The 13,955-nt window shown below is 39.1% G+C and overlaps 1 protein-coding gene across 2 annotated transcripts in view; it reads right to left on the bottom strand.

Annotated features, from left to right (window-relative positions):
* The window catches only part of LOC146500971 (inactive dipeptidyl peptidase 10), a 135,845-nt gene that overhangs the window by 8,671 nt on the left and 113,219 nt on the right, over positions 1-13,955 (bottom strand). Inside the window, exons 13-18 of one of the 2 annotated variants that reach the window (XM_085136353.1) lie at positions 12,823-12,930; positions 12,295-12,386; positions 12,171-12,218; positions 10,427-10,548; positions 6,332-6,379; positions 4,866-4,964 (exon numbers count right to left, since the gene is read on the bottom strand). In XM_085136353.1, the coding sequence (XP_084992479.1) occupies positions 4,866-4,964; positions 6,332-6,379; positions 10,427-10,548; positions 12,171-12,218; positions 12,295-12,386; positions 12,823-12,930 (517 nt within the window). Of the gene's footprint in view, positions 1-4,865; positions 4,968-6,331; positions 6,380-10,426; positions 10,549-12,170; positions 12,219-12,294; positions 12,387-12,822; positions 12,931-13,955 lie in introns of both variants that reach the window. The other variant, XM_085136352.1, reaches the window with a different exon arrangement.

Here is a 13,955-nt window from a genome sequence, read left to right on the forward strand (position 1 = left end):
AGGTGTGATATAATAATGTGTGATGAGGTCATCAAAGTTTAATTTGATAAATAGAATACAATAAATTAAAATAGAATAGAATAGCCTTTTATTGTTATTGTACATGTACAACAAAATTGTGGGTGCTCCATGCCAACTGATCAGAAATAAAATATAAGCGCCAAGACAGCAGGAATAAATAACAAACAGCAGAAAAATATACAAACTAAAGGAAGACATGTAAAACAAGACAAAATGTACACACTGGAGAATAAAGTGCTTGGAAATAGTGCAAAGGACTTGATTTGAATAGAGTCTGTGTGTGAATGGCCTGAGTGATCAGGGTTACTCAGACCATGGCTCAGATTAGTAGAGTGGGTGGGCAGGTGTAGTGTGTGGGGGTGGTAGTGTTTGCTACCAGTCCGAATGGCCCAGGGAAAGAAGCTGTTTATAAAACCTGAGGTGTGGCGACTGAATGACCTGAGGCGCCAACCAGAGGGCAGTGGGTCAAATAGGTGGTGGGCGGGGTACAAGGGGTCTCCTATAATCACCCTTATTTCCTTATTATGTTCCGAGTCTGGGGACATATTTATTATGGATTTTACACATATATGTAAACAGAAGGAAGGAAGAACGAAGCAGCCCAAGCAAGATGATGTAGCTCTTCGTTGTAGCATCCTAAATTGAACATCAGAGGAAGATAAAATATGACGGGGAGGCAGAGAAGGCACCTATACTTGTTAATTGGACAGCAAGCAACAGCTAAAACACCTGATAATTGACCCTTATCACCACCATCACCAAGAGAATAATGCACCAATCAAATAAACCATGCTAGGATGCAAACAAAACAAGAGCAAAACAAGAAAAACAGGAGTTCAGTAATACTTTTGGAAACAGCTCTTGGAGTGTAAATGATTGAGTGCCAATGCTGAGTATGAAGCTAAACACATCACATTTCTTCCCAATTTAGGAGGACAAAAGCTGTTATTTGGTAATGCTTGCCGTGTTGTGATGCAAGTCAGTGGCTGTCCCAGCCTGTTTGGCGCCCGGGCGAACACTCCCTCTATCTATAATTGAGTGATCTGCATATATTAGTGCTATTTCTTAATTGTGTGAAATCTGTAATATAATGGATTGTTTGGAGTTTAGCCTGTTACTGTTGCTATTTTTACCATTTCTTCTTGGAGCAACTGTAACCCACATAATTTCCTTAGGGATTAATAAAGTATTCTGAATATGATTCTGATTGTTTCAGGATACATGACCTGCCATTATCCAATAACACATCTGCTTACCGGTATCTTTGGCTTGTTTCTCCTCCTCTTCTTTTCTCTTTTTTTCTAAACTGAGCACCTGATGGCTTTGAACTTTTCTTGTCCATCTTCCATTGGTTTTAATTTTGCACTCCAGTATGAACACCCATCCCGCAACTCAGGGATCACCACAACATAACCTAATAAATCTACACCTTAGTTCACAGATTCGCTTTGTCAAGGGTGTATTTCTATGTAGTGTGTGAATGTGTGTGTGAATGGGTGAATGACTGAATGTAGTGTAAAGCGCTTTGGGGTCCTTAGGGACTGAGTAAAGCGCTAGACAAATGCAGGCCATTTACCATTTACCATTCTGGGATTTCGCACAACCCAGGATTCAAAACATGAATACATAATGGGCTTGGATTCATAACATTATGAATGAAATGTGCTCTATTTGGAAGCAGCCCCCCCCTCCCCTTTCGACAGGTTGTGTGAGACTTTAAATTATCAAACTGTAAATTATAAATTTTAAATTGTTATTGATCTCTTTACCCCCAGTCCTAAAGTGTATATTTATTTTCTTACTCTTCTTATATTTATTGTTTGTTTACTTGCACTGCTGTAACTGGAGCCTCGTCGTCTCATATCTCTATATACTGGACTGTATGTAGCGGAAATGACAATAAAGTTTACTTTGACTTCAGCACAGCAGCGAGCAGGCGCACCGAGGGCTCTCGCGCTCACTCTTCGCATACAGAATTTCAAAAAAACATCGGTGCAAATTATAACTCTGTGTCATAATGTCTGGTGTTTTTGTGTTTGTTGGTTTGTTTTTATTTTGTTTTATTTTGCGAGTTGGTTATTAGATGCTACTCCAGCCAGTCAGTGAATCCCCCGCCGCCCCGCCCTCTCCTCCCTGTGCCGCAAGCATCAGGCACACCTCGCAAATGGAGGGCGCCCTTACTCCCAGCAAATGTGCGATAGAAAGCCAATCGGTGCCATCGCCATTCACAAAATGTGCTGGCTTACGTCAGGGCAGCATGAGTACGAGCAAAATTATTATTTTTTTGCCGATGCCCGTGATGCCGCCCCCAACCACAATGCTGCCCCGGGCAATCGCCCGTGTCGCCCGTATCAAAAACTGATGCGAGTCATGTATCATCCATCACTAATTCTCTAATTTGACAGAGACTGTTAACATGTTTGACAAGTTTCAGGCAAAACACTCAACTTTTTTTGTTCCTACTGCACGATTGGGCAACTACACTAAGATTAGAGTTGGATGTCTCGAGACCGGTCTTGAGACCACATTTACGTGGTCTTGGTCTTGTCTTGGTCTTGACAGACTTTGGTCTTGGTCTTGTCTTGGTCTTGTCTTGGACTCGCTGTCTCAGATCGACATAGTGGTTGGGAGATTTGGAGTCAACAGTATCCATGACACACAACGTAACATTCGATAATGTGTCATGCGCAAAAACATCAGCTCTAAGAGCCGTGCTTAGAGAGTGCTTTGTAGTGAATCAGAAGATTCAACTCCCATTGAGCGAGAGCCGGCTCCTCACTTAATTTCCTTTCACTGCTCAGCTCTCACACAGTGGCTCAGCTATGCTCCAATCCCTCCATATTGTGTCCAATCACATGCGAGGATATAGGATAATATCATTATGTGAAAAACAGAGAGGGTGAGAGACGCGACAGTCAAGTGGAGCGTGCGTCTGTGCTCTCTGTAAGTGAGTGAGACAGTAGACAGCGGCGAGGAGGGCTGTGTGAGTGCATCGCAAAAACACATAAATATGCCCGACACCCATAAACGAAGCAGCATCTGGCTGCAGTTTAAAGACTTTTTTGTCTCGGTCTTGGTCTTGACTCGGTCTGTCTAGGTCTTAGTATTGTTCTTGTCTTGGTCTCGATACCCTCTGGTCTTGGTATTGTCTTGGTTTAGGCGGTCTTGACTACAAGTCTAACTAAGATAGTCTGGTAATACATTGTCCTCTGGTGGTGAACATTTTAGTTGACATTTGTAGAAGACAATCAAAAAAATAGAGACTTAGGAATATTTTGATGGCAAGGAATTTGCAAAAATACTCATACGAATCGGAACTTTTATGTAAATAACAAATAAATTCTTCTTTTGCCACTTTGCAGGCCAGTTATCCATCCATTCATCAATAGAATTCCCAAGCCAAAAAATTTCAAGCATTTCGGGCCTCCTCACATTGGAGCATGTGTGGACCACCTGACCTTGGAGGGATCGAAGAGACATCCCTGTCTGATTTCCAAACTACCTCAACTCGCTCAAATTCTTGAAGTGGAGAGCAATCACCCTCAGACTGGCTCCACTACAGACAGGCATACTGGTGGGCTTGAGGAGATCCTAGAAGTATTCCTTCCAGTGGGAAGCTATGCCATCAGTTCAACTTCCACTATATACAGTATATATACATTGTGGGTGGGAAGTATTGTACAGCATTCTGGCACCTCCTTCAGGTAGTAGGGCCACAAGAAGTCTGGCCCTTGTGGCTCATATGGGCTGAGCCTGGCCCCATGGGCTAAGGCCCAACCACCAGCTTGAGCTCCTCCCCTGGGACTGGCTCCATTGTGGGGCCTCCAATCCTGTACCATACCTTTTCCTGAATTACACTTAGTTTGGCTCTTCACTTAGAAACAATTTGCCTTGGAAGACTCTAGCATGGGCAAATTACCCCCGTGAACATAGCTCACTAGAGTACACAAACCTCTTCACTTAAATAAGGTGGTAATTTGTGGTGGGGGACACAAGTAATAGAATATGTTTTCAAATTCTGGTGCAGTTATTTTTTTTAGGTAATATCATTTGTATGACAGCACATGAGCCAGAAAATATTTTTTATGCCAATCTACATTGTGTTTATTTTTGATAAGGTATTCAGATTTTCTGTGCCCATTCTTCCTTATTCTTGCCCCCCCCCCCACCCCCCACCTCTGCATTAAAAAAAAAAAATCCCTGAGAAAGAAGAAGCGGTTCATGTGAAAAGTAAGCCTGTGCTTTATTTCTGTTTAGCTCTTTACAATGACAGGATTCCCATCTGACTCCGCTCAGAAGTCCATAAATATGTATCATGTTGCCTCTAATAGTGAACACAGACTAGAGAAAGGGAGCCATATGGTGAGCCGTCCCTTCTAATTGATACAATATAGGGCTGTGCTTATGATTTCAGGGCTGTTTCATAATCACCAAACAAAGCTCTGCACCTGTTCACTCTGGTGTGTTTATCCTAAAAAGATCTTGACTACTGAGCTCATGGGGATGTAATTTGTTGGAAACTATCTCAGTTATTGCTTTACATGCTGTTAAGGAAACGAGTTACAGTTACCCTACTTCTTCAATGTCAGACAACTGAGTTTCCTGAACTTGGATGGAGCATTTCCAGAAGCTGAACTAGAAGAAGAAATTTGTTTTTCCAAGTGTTGTTATTACTCATTAATCATCATGAGAGAAAATGTTAGAGTGCAGTGGTGATAAGAAATGTCTACTCATGCATACACAGATAATGAAAAACCAAACAAAAGCTCAAAGATGAATCTGAACAAATCGTTATTACAAATCACAACTTTTGCACATCATTACAGAGGAATAAAGTTTCTTACCAAAGTTGTTGATTTGTACACTTCTTCTTTCCCACTTGGGTATTGTCCTGTTTATCAGTGCATTTTTTAATTCTCTGTTATTTTCCAGAATTTTGTGCTCTGCTGGATGACAGCACAAGAAGAATTACTTTTACAAGAAAGCAACAAATATAACATCTATTAAAGAAAGGTTGTGTGTGCCTGCTAATTACTAGAAAAAAGAAACTGAACACTTCAAGAGTACCTCATTTAAAATGTTATTGACACTGATAATTATGCCAAGAACAAGAAAATCAACAATATGTCCTCCGGTTCCTTTCATGTGTTTAGATAAGAAATGTTGTTGTTTATATAATCTTACAGTGTTTCTAAATACACTGAAACAAACACATTTTCTTTTCTCACATCTAATTGTGACCAGTCTGTCAGCTTAGTGAAGAATAATTTTTGACATAATATCAGCAGACAGACAATCCTTGAGTCTGTCTGTCAAAATTACAGTTTTAAACATTACAATAACCTTTATTTCATCTTTATTCCAGATTCTGCACTCTTAAGTAACATACGGTTGTTGTCCCCACACATGCAACTGACCAATCGTGTTGTTGTGATGTCTTGGAAAAAGATGATTCTCTTTTTTTTATTATTGCTTCTTGAATTGATCCTGCCAGTTTCATGTAGAACTTTCTACTGTCAGTATACATTATTGAATATTTCTTAATCTGCCTGTGTTCAGATTTTAGTCAGTAGTTGAAGTTTGCTTTCATGCTATCTGGCAAAAACGTAAAGTAAAAAGGCTTTCAGAAGTTATATAAAAATATTAATGATCTGAGGATACATAACAACTTCTTTTCACGGCATATCTACATCATTTCATTACACACTCACTGTAGATAAATCTGTTTGACATTAATTTTCTACAGTTTCTAAGATTCTGTTTAGTACTGAGTAATTTCCCAGTCTTTTTCGAAGTCGCAAAGATATGACATCACTATGACAGGTGGAGTGATTGTCCTGAAGCAGAAATACATGATTCAGTCACACTTTGAGGTCCAAGTAATTTAATAAGTTGTATTAAATTCTCTGGACTTTGACCTTGATGTGGCCAAATGTTCCACTACATAAAAATGTGAAATGATAATACCAACTCTCAATCTTGAAGTCTGTAGTAGCGGAAAAAGTTGATCATTCCCCAGAGGCTGTTCTGAGTGCCTCTGATATATACTCAACAAAATTTCAAGCACTTAACGCTTCACCTAATTGCATCTTCATGCCCATTTTATAGGCTTACGTAAACCTGCTGAATGATGATTTAATGACTTAATCTCACAGACTTAATCTGCAAACGTGTGCTGACCAATTAATGCACTTTTTAGACAGGCAAGGTGTACTGACAGTGGAAAAAATCAATGTGCTCCCATATAAATGTAATGAGTGAAAGTCTAAATAGTAGATTCGTTTAAGTGTATCTGTGCAGGAAAACTTACTGTTCATATCATGTAGTTTGTGGAGAGTTGTTTGGGGTATTCCAGGTCCTGTAGAAATATTTAAATATCAGTTAGTTCTTCACTGTGTTTTATTCTCAATGTTGTATTTTCCTTAGAAGGACATTGAAAGGACATTGGAAAGAAAGAAGAAAGTGAACACTAGAAAGAATGATAGAATAGCAAATGAGATACAGATATAAAAACAGTCCTCAAAGGTATTTATTTTACTCCTATAACTGTCATGGTCCCTGGGTCTTTGACCCAGCATTGTGAACCTAATGAGTTTTGTTATCTCTTTTTCTAGTTCTTGGTGTCTAGTTGGATTTTTGCAAGTTCCTTTTGGTGTCTAGTCTGTCCTAGTCTTATTTCCGTATCCCTGGAAGTCAGTTATGTCTCCATGTTTATTTACCTTATGTCTTCCCACTCTTGCCCCTGTACCCAACTTGTCACTTAGATTTTGTGCAGCTGCACTTCCAGGCGTGTCCACTCTGCCTAATATCTTTCTGTGTACATATTGGCTGTCTCCCTTTGTTCTTTGTCACATCCTTCCTCATGTTGTGGGTAGTCTCTGTCAGTCTGGTTTGGCTTGTACTTCCTACCCTGCAGCTCCATATTTGTTTTTTCTTTTGTTTTCTTTGCCTTCGTTAACAGCGAAACAAAAGCTGTGATTTTAAGTTTAATTTGTCTGCTGACTCCTGCATCTGGGTCCACTCTCTGCCCCAGTCCATGATAATAACTTAATTATCTTAAGGATAATTCAAAATAATTTAGGCTATCACAAGAGATTGTGCACTGAACACTCAATCAAACATAACTTCGGTCAGGAAACTGGTTTATTTGTCTTCTCCATGGACTCCCTCCAGAAATGGTATAGTAGAATGACAAACCATTCAATGAGTGCTGAGCAAAGATCTATGGGAGAATTCTAAAGATGCAATGCAACGATGACAGATGTCCTGCACCCGCCTTAAAAATTCCAACCAATGGTCCAAAATGGAAAGATATGAGCCAATCACGCTGGTTGTCAGATGCATCCATAGAGCCTCATGACCAGGGATTAAAGTAGGATTTGGCAGGTTGGGGAACCCTAAGATGAGGTGTAGCAGAGCAGCATGGGGAAAATAAATATTTAGATATATACTTAGTCACATAATAATTTGTTAAACTCCAGTAGATTTCTTTGTGTAGAATTTGGTGCATCTAACTAGCATCATTACCTTAAATATAAATTTCTGCTACCCTTGACATACACAGTAACATTGCCCATAAACATCACAGCCTGCTTCATACATTTTGCTAGCAGACACATTTTGTGACAAACTGCATAGCTTGTCTCTGTACAGATTCTCCGTCATTCAGATCAGTGTTTCCTAAGAAGCTTGAGATACTGGACTTCTTTAAGTTTCCCCTGGGCTTCTTTAAGTTGAAGATGTTTCCCCTCTCCTTCGAGAAGCCTCTTCAGTTCTTAAACTAGAGAGAGAGTCCCAAGTATTTAAACCTTAGTGGAGGTTAAGACAAAAGCTGCTTCATCCCAAGGACAAAGGTCCCAAACACAAGCTAAGCCACATAGTGTATGCTGTGAAGTGCAGTGGGGAGTGCTCAGACCTCTACATGGGAGAAACCTAACATCCACTCCATAAATACATGGCACAACATAGAAAAGCCACCTTGACAGGATAAGACTCAGCTGTTCATCTGCATCTAAAGGATAAAGGTCACTTTTTTCAAAGATTCCAATGTTCACATTTTGGACTGAGAAGACAGATGGTTTGAAAGAGAAGTGAAAGAACCCATGTCCACTATGAACAATGATCTTTGGATAGAGGGTATGGCTTAAGACACCAAGTGTCTGCCACCTACAATGCGTTTCTGAAATCCATTCCCAAGTGCCTCAACCCCCACTCACATCTTGCTTCAGTCCCGTCCAGTCACTTCCTTTCCAAGCTACTTAGACTGCACAGATTGTCATGAGAAGTTTTTGCTAGAGAAATGTAAGAATTGGTAGATATTTTAGGGTGAACAACTGTCCTCTTTTCCCCGGACATGTCCACTTTTCACGTTCTGTCCGGGGCGTCCGGGGGGATTTTTGAGATTGATAAAAATGTCCGAGTTTTCCTATATTCCGACAGAGGACCCATGTGTGAGACGTCATCCCCAAACTGCTGTTTTGTGGGCCCAAAGCGCAAGTGCATCTTTTCAGACGAACTGCAAAAGAAATTTCCCTCCTACCGACCATAGCTGGACTGCCCATCGGGCATACCGGGCATTTGCTGATGGTGATTTTTTGTTTTTACGGGCTGATGGTTTTGTTGTTGTTGTTGTTGTTGTTTTTGTAATGGTATAAACAATGAAAGGTGGTGGATTGGCCAGATGTTGGCAGATGTGTAAAAATAACTCAGTTGTTTGGTGGTGCCTATGTCGTAGCTTCCACAGAGGCCAGCAGGCGGATGAGGAAAAGGGGAGACAGGAGGAGGAGAGACTCGAGGCGGCCGCCGGTCCGAGTGTCGGGTGAACTGAACTTCAAGTAAGAAGTTATGACCTGCAGTCTATCTTGGTCAGATATAAACCAAGTTTAGGTGGAGTTTATTTTCGTTGTGCTGACATTTTACAGTCAGTTACAATAACTGGTACTGCGTACTAGCTAGCACGACAGAGTTTCTATACAGCTAGGTGGGTGCTTTGATGGTACTGATAGCGATATGATATAGGTTTGGATATGTGGTGAGAGGGAAACATGAAGATGAAACCAGGAGATGTCCTTACTGAATCATCAGAGCTGAACAGGTGATGGAGAAACAGGTTTACCTTTTAGGTGACATGAATGAGTTGAAGGGAAGTTATGAACTGTTTCTGAGAGACAAATAACCCCAGGATCCTTTTCTATGTAGCTGACAGCTGGTAACTGTGCAGGGGCAGGTCTAGCAAAGTTTTGCCAGGGGGCCAGGTAGGGCATTAACAGGGAAAGGGGGGCTCAAAGAAATACTTTTCTTTCTTATTCTCATTTAAAATGTCTCGCTTTTAATAAATAATTTCCTGAATCTTACAACCAAAGTTTTTATCTGATGTAAAATGTATAGAAATCACACATATACCAACAAGACAGTCTTTATGGCTTTTCCTATAATACCTGGTGGGCCGGTCTCTAGTCAAAATGCACTGGTCAATTTTTTTGTCCCAGTCAAGCCTTCATAACGACCCAGTATTGTTATTTTTTTCTTATGCAGATGAGGCATTATTTCTGTACCATTATTTAATTCCAGAGGTTTTTAAGTGGGTTTTTTTTGCACTTGTTGACTTGTAAAAGCCTATATGACATATTTTATTTCATAATTCATTAACCGTACAGAGAAGGCAGATTTTAAATATGTTTAATATGTTTCTTTAAGCAAGTTCTTCATGACTGAGCTAAGTGTCCTCTTTTTTGGAAATCAAAATATGGTCACCCTAAGATATTTGCAATACTTGTTGAGCTATTTGGAAAGTTGTATGACTAGCTAGACGCTGAGCACTGAAACTGAAAGTTTCATCAGGGATGTGAAGGAAAAAAGAGCCTAGATTTCATTATTTTCTTATTAAAAATCAGGTATCTCCATGCTGGCAGTCTGCAACATATAAAAAAATTAAGTCACTGACCAGTAATATTGTTAACTGAAGATGCTGGAATGCCATTGTGAACAGTTCTGGCCCACTTTAACCACCTCTCAATATTTTAGTAAAGTTGAAGTGTAGTTTTTTTTTCACGCTCTTGGTTTGTGCGCATAATGTGAAATAATGAGGTGTATGTCCTATGGAATGAGAAATATGCATGAATAGTAGTGCTCATTGTGACTGTCCAGTCACCTTCACCTTTACTGAAGCCTCTATCCACATTATTTAATCTTTCATATCATATCATTTTTTGAAAACCTTTTCTTTTCATTACCCCCTAAGAGCATAAAATAAATTTCAGGAAAACTAAACTTTATTTTTTCCCCACTTTGGAGCCAAAATGGCAACTAGAAGAACAGTAAAGATATATTGTGAAGTCACACAGATTCAGATATCGTAACCTTGATATAAAGCACTTGGTTATGGTGTTACTGCTACATGCGCTACCTCTGCAGTTGAGAAGAACATGCTGATAGTTGGGACTGAGCACAGCATCATAGTAGGAGCATGCTGATTTGAAAAGGGAGCAGGTTAGGCATTCTTTATGAAACGGATCCACACTGGAGACCCTGTTTAAAGAGAACAACATAGCTGAGTGAGAACAAAACAAGTCTAGTATAGATGATTTATATTTTCTGAGTTATAATCTGTCTTTTTAGCTGCAGACAAAAGATAAAATGAGGAAAAGTAAGACATGGTAATTTAATGAAATGGACTTTCATTCAACTGTTTTAATCTATGACATCAAATTCTTACACACAAAGAGAAATGACATATTTTCATCATGTTTCTTACACTGATATTATTCACTAGCTTATAAATCATCATCTCACTGCTCTGTCCTGTTCTACAATAGTTAATGGACCCCTAGAGTGCAGAATAAAATCTGTTCATCACAAAGCTAGATTACTGCTACTGCCATGCTTTCATAACAATGAATCAACTAGAATTTTGGAGATTTGTGTGCCAAAATATAATAGAAAATGTTGCATCATTTTTGGTTTGATGCGAAGGATGAAAAAGCTACACTTTCCTATCTGTGCATTCACCAAGCACTTAATAAGGATAAAGTACAAACACTATACTGATGCTGCCTGGACTGTTGACACAGATCATGTTTGGTTCATGGATTCATGCTGTTTGATACTGACACACCATCTGCAGTCCAGCAGAAATCATCAGACCAGGTTACAGTTTTCACTCTAAAGCTTTTTACTTGAGCTTCACATTTCTGTTCGTAGCTGACAAGAGTGAAAGATAACATGATCTTTTGCTGTTGTAGGCCTTTAACCTCAACTTTGGATGTGTTGTTCAGTTTGAACTGCTTTTTTGCTCACCATAGTAGTAAGTAATAATATGACATCCAAAGGCTTCTGTAGCCTATTGTGGCTTTTCTGTCAGTTCCAACCAGTCTGGCCATTCTTCTTCAACCTCTCATAGACGCAACATTCCTATTTTGGATCTTCTGCTCCCTGTATATTTGTGCCAGCAGGCTCAGTAAACTATTTTAGGCCTAACTGTTGTGGTAGAAATCCCAGGAAATCTGCTTTTTTTTCCAGAAATACACAAAATAGCCTAGCTGACACCAACAATAATACTGCACTCAAAGTACCTGAGATCCATTCTGACTTTAATTTGAAGTATAACCAAAACTCATCACCTGTACTGTATCTACAGACCTGTCTCCATTGCATTGCTGATATTTATTGGATGACCGGATATTTGCAGGTGCTTTGGTGTTGTCTAGAGCTATCACCTCAGCATGTGGACTTTTATTTATTTAATCCATATGCAAGCCACAGTGAAAAATGGCAGATTTGGTTTTGCACAGGGTTACACCGGGTAACATGGCATCCAAAAGATTTCCACTAGATTTAACCTGCCTGGTGTCCGATGCAATAGTTTTTGGTTAATTGTATAAAGGCCAATCCAACAAGACTGTGCTTCAGTTTTGTTTTTTCTTTTAATGAAAGAAAGAATGGCTTCACGTTTGCTGAAAGTTATCATGAAGTCTTATCACAGAGTTCAAAAACCAGTGGGTGATGTCATTGCCTGTGTCTTAACTAATCTGCTTAGAATTTTGTAAACTAAGTTTTAGTAAGAAACCAATTAAAGGTATTTCCACAACATCATATAGTTGCCTCATGTGTGATTGTGTCTTCATGAGAAAACTGAGTAATTGATGAGGTACCTGTACAAGTGACGTTGAGTAGCTCCTGTCTCTGTACTCAGGTAATAACTGAAAGACATAAAGTTAATCAGCTGCAAAGAATTATCACAGTGTAAATCTTACGGTGTCAGTAACTTATGCTTACACAGAGTTTGTGCCCTCGTCATAGGCCAGAATTTGAGAGACTTCCCAGCTTCCTGAGGTCAGGTGCCGCATGTTTACTTCTTGACTGTCAGACTGAGAAAAGTAAGAAAGAACACAACAAAACAGAGAAACTATGTTGCACTCTGTGTACCTAAAGGTGTTAACTTTTCTACCTAACCCTTTTATTCAATCTCAGACTTTTACTTTGCTTATTATCTCTGCAGGAAAATGCATTAATCTGGCACACAGTATCCATTTCTTCCCGTGGAACTACCATATAACACTGTGCTTAATTTTTTCAAGTAAATGTATTTTTTAGTATCTGGTATTTCAGGAAAGGCAGTTAGGATGTCATTTAAAATGATGAGACTTCAAAATGGAATCATATGAACTGCATGAATAATTGTAAGCCCTTTCCTGTGGGCATGACAGATAAGGGAACAAAAATAAACAAGCACACCAACATAAAGCTTTTAACTGGAAACTGAAAACACCTGAGTAAATGTATTCATTTCATTAAAAGTTTTACTTGGTTGGAGATCATAGTGATATGGTTGAATGTCCCGCTGCCACCGTGCTTCAAGGGCATGGTGATGAATAATGTTGTGCAGTCCTTGGAAAACACTGGCTCCTCCCTCTAGGAAAAAAAAACAAACAAAAAATGTATGATGTCATTACGAAGAAAATAACTGGAGCATCATTTCACTTTCATTAGTTTAATTTCAAATAGAATAACCTAATGCTGTCTTTTTTTGTCGTCTTACAAAAAATTATTATAAGAGAATCGGTCATTATAGCCACCTTATCATTTTTGCATCCCCATTGATCTGCCATATTTCCATTCACTTTGTTTATTTATTTATATAGCACCAATTCACAATAACAGTTACCTCAAGGAGCTTTATATTGCAAGGTAAACACCCTTCAGTAATACAGAGAAAAGTCCAAGAATCAGATAAAGCCCTATGGACAAGTGTTCTGGCAACAGTGGGAAGGAAAAACTCCCTTTCACAGGAAGAAACCTTCAGCAGAACAAGGCCTGGAGAGAAGCAGCCATCTGCAGTCACTAGTTTGGAGGTCCTAAGTAAGATCAGTGCAGTGCAATAAGATCAGGTTTTTTATTATTTTCTTTTACTGTTTATTCAAATGAGCAATGTATAACTGTTAAAAGTTTAACTTTTGCTGTGACAAAAGAGGAGAACAGAAAATCTAGTTTCTGTACAAGTGGAATGTGTCCACTCCCACAGTGATGTCAGCAAGGTCAGCTAGCAAGATAGCAGCCCAACCTTTACATTGTGGAAGTATTTGTTAGGGTGACAAGTAATTATTATACGTATCTGTCAGCAGCTACAGAGCTGCTAAAGAGCTCTACTTCATATTTTAAAGAACCACCTAGAAGATAAGCAAAACTCTAGTTCACAGCTACAGGTCAGAAAGAGCAACTGTTAGTTTTCTGCTGAGGCTCTCAATCTAAGGGAAATGAATGAGGTTATCACTCGTTACTGGGTCGAGAAAATGCCTCTAATCTTTGCAAGCTAAATACAAAGCCTTGTTAGCTGATATATGTATAGATATATAATATATAATCAGCTATATATAGAATTAAAATATATGTGTCCCATAACATTAAATTAAAAGTAAGTAGTATCTTAAAAGGATTTC

The sequence above is a fragment of the Neolamprologus multifasciatus genome, chromosome 16 (genome assembly GCF_963576455.1).
Source record: "Neolamprologus multifasciatus chromosome 16, fNeoMul1.2, whole genome shotgun sequence".
NCBI classification, from domain to species: Eukaryota; Metazoa; Chordata; class Actinopteri; order Cichliformes; family Cichlidae; genus Neolamprologus; species Neolamprologus multifasciatus.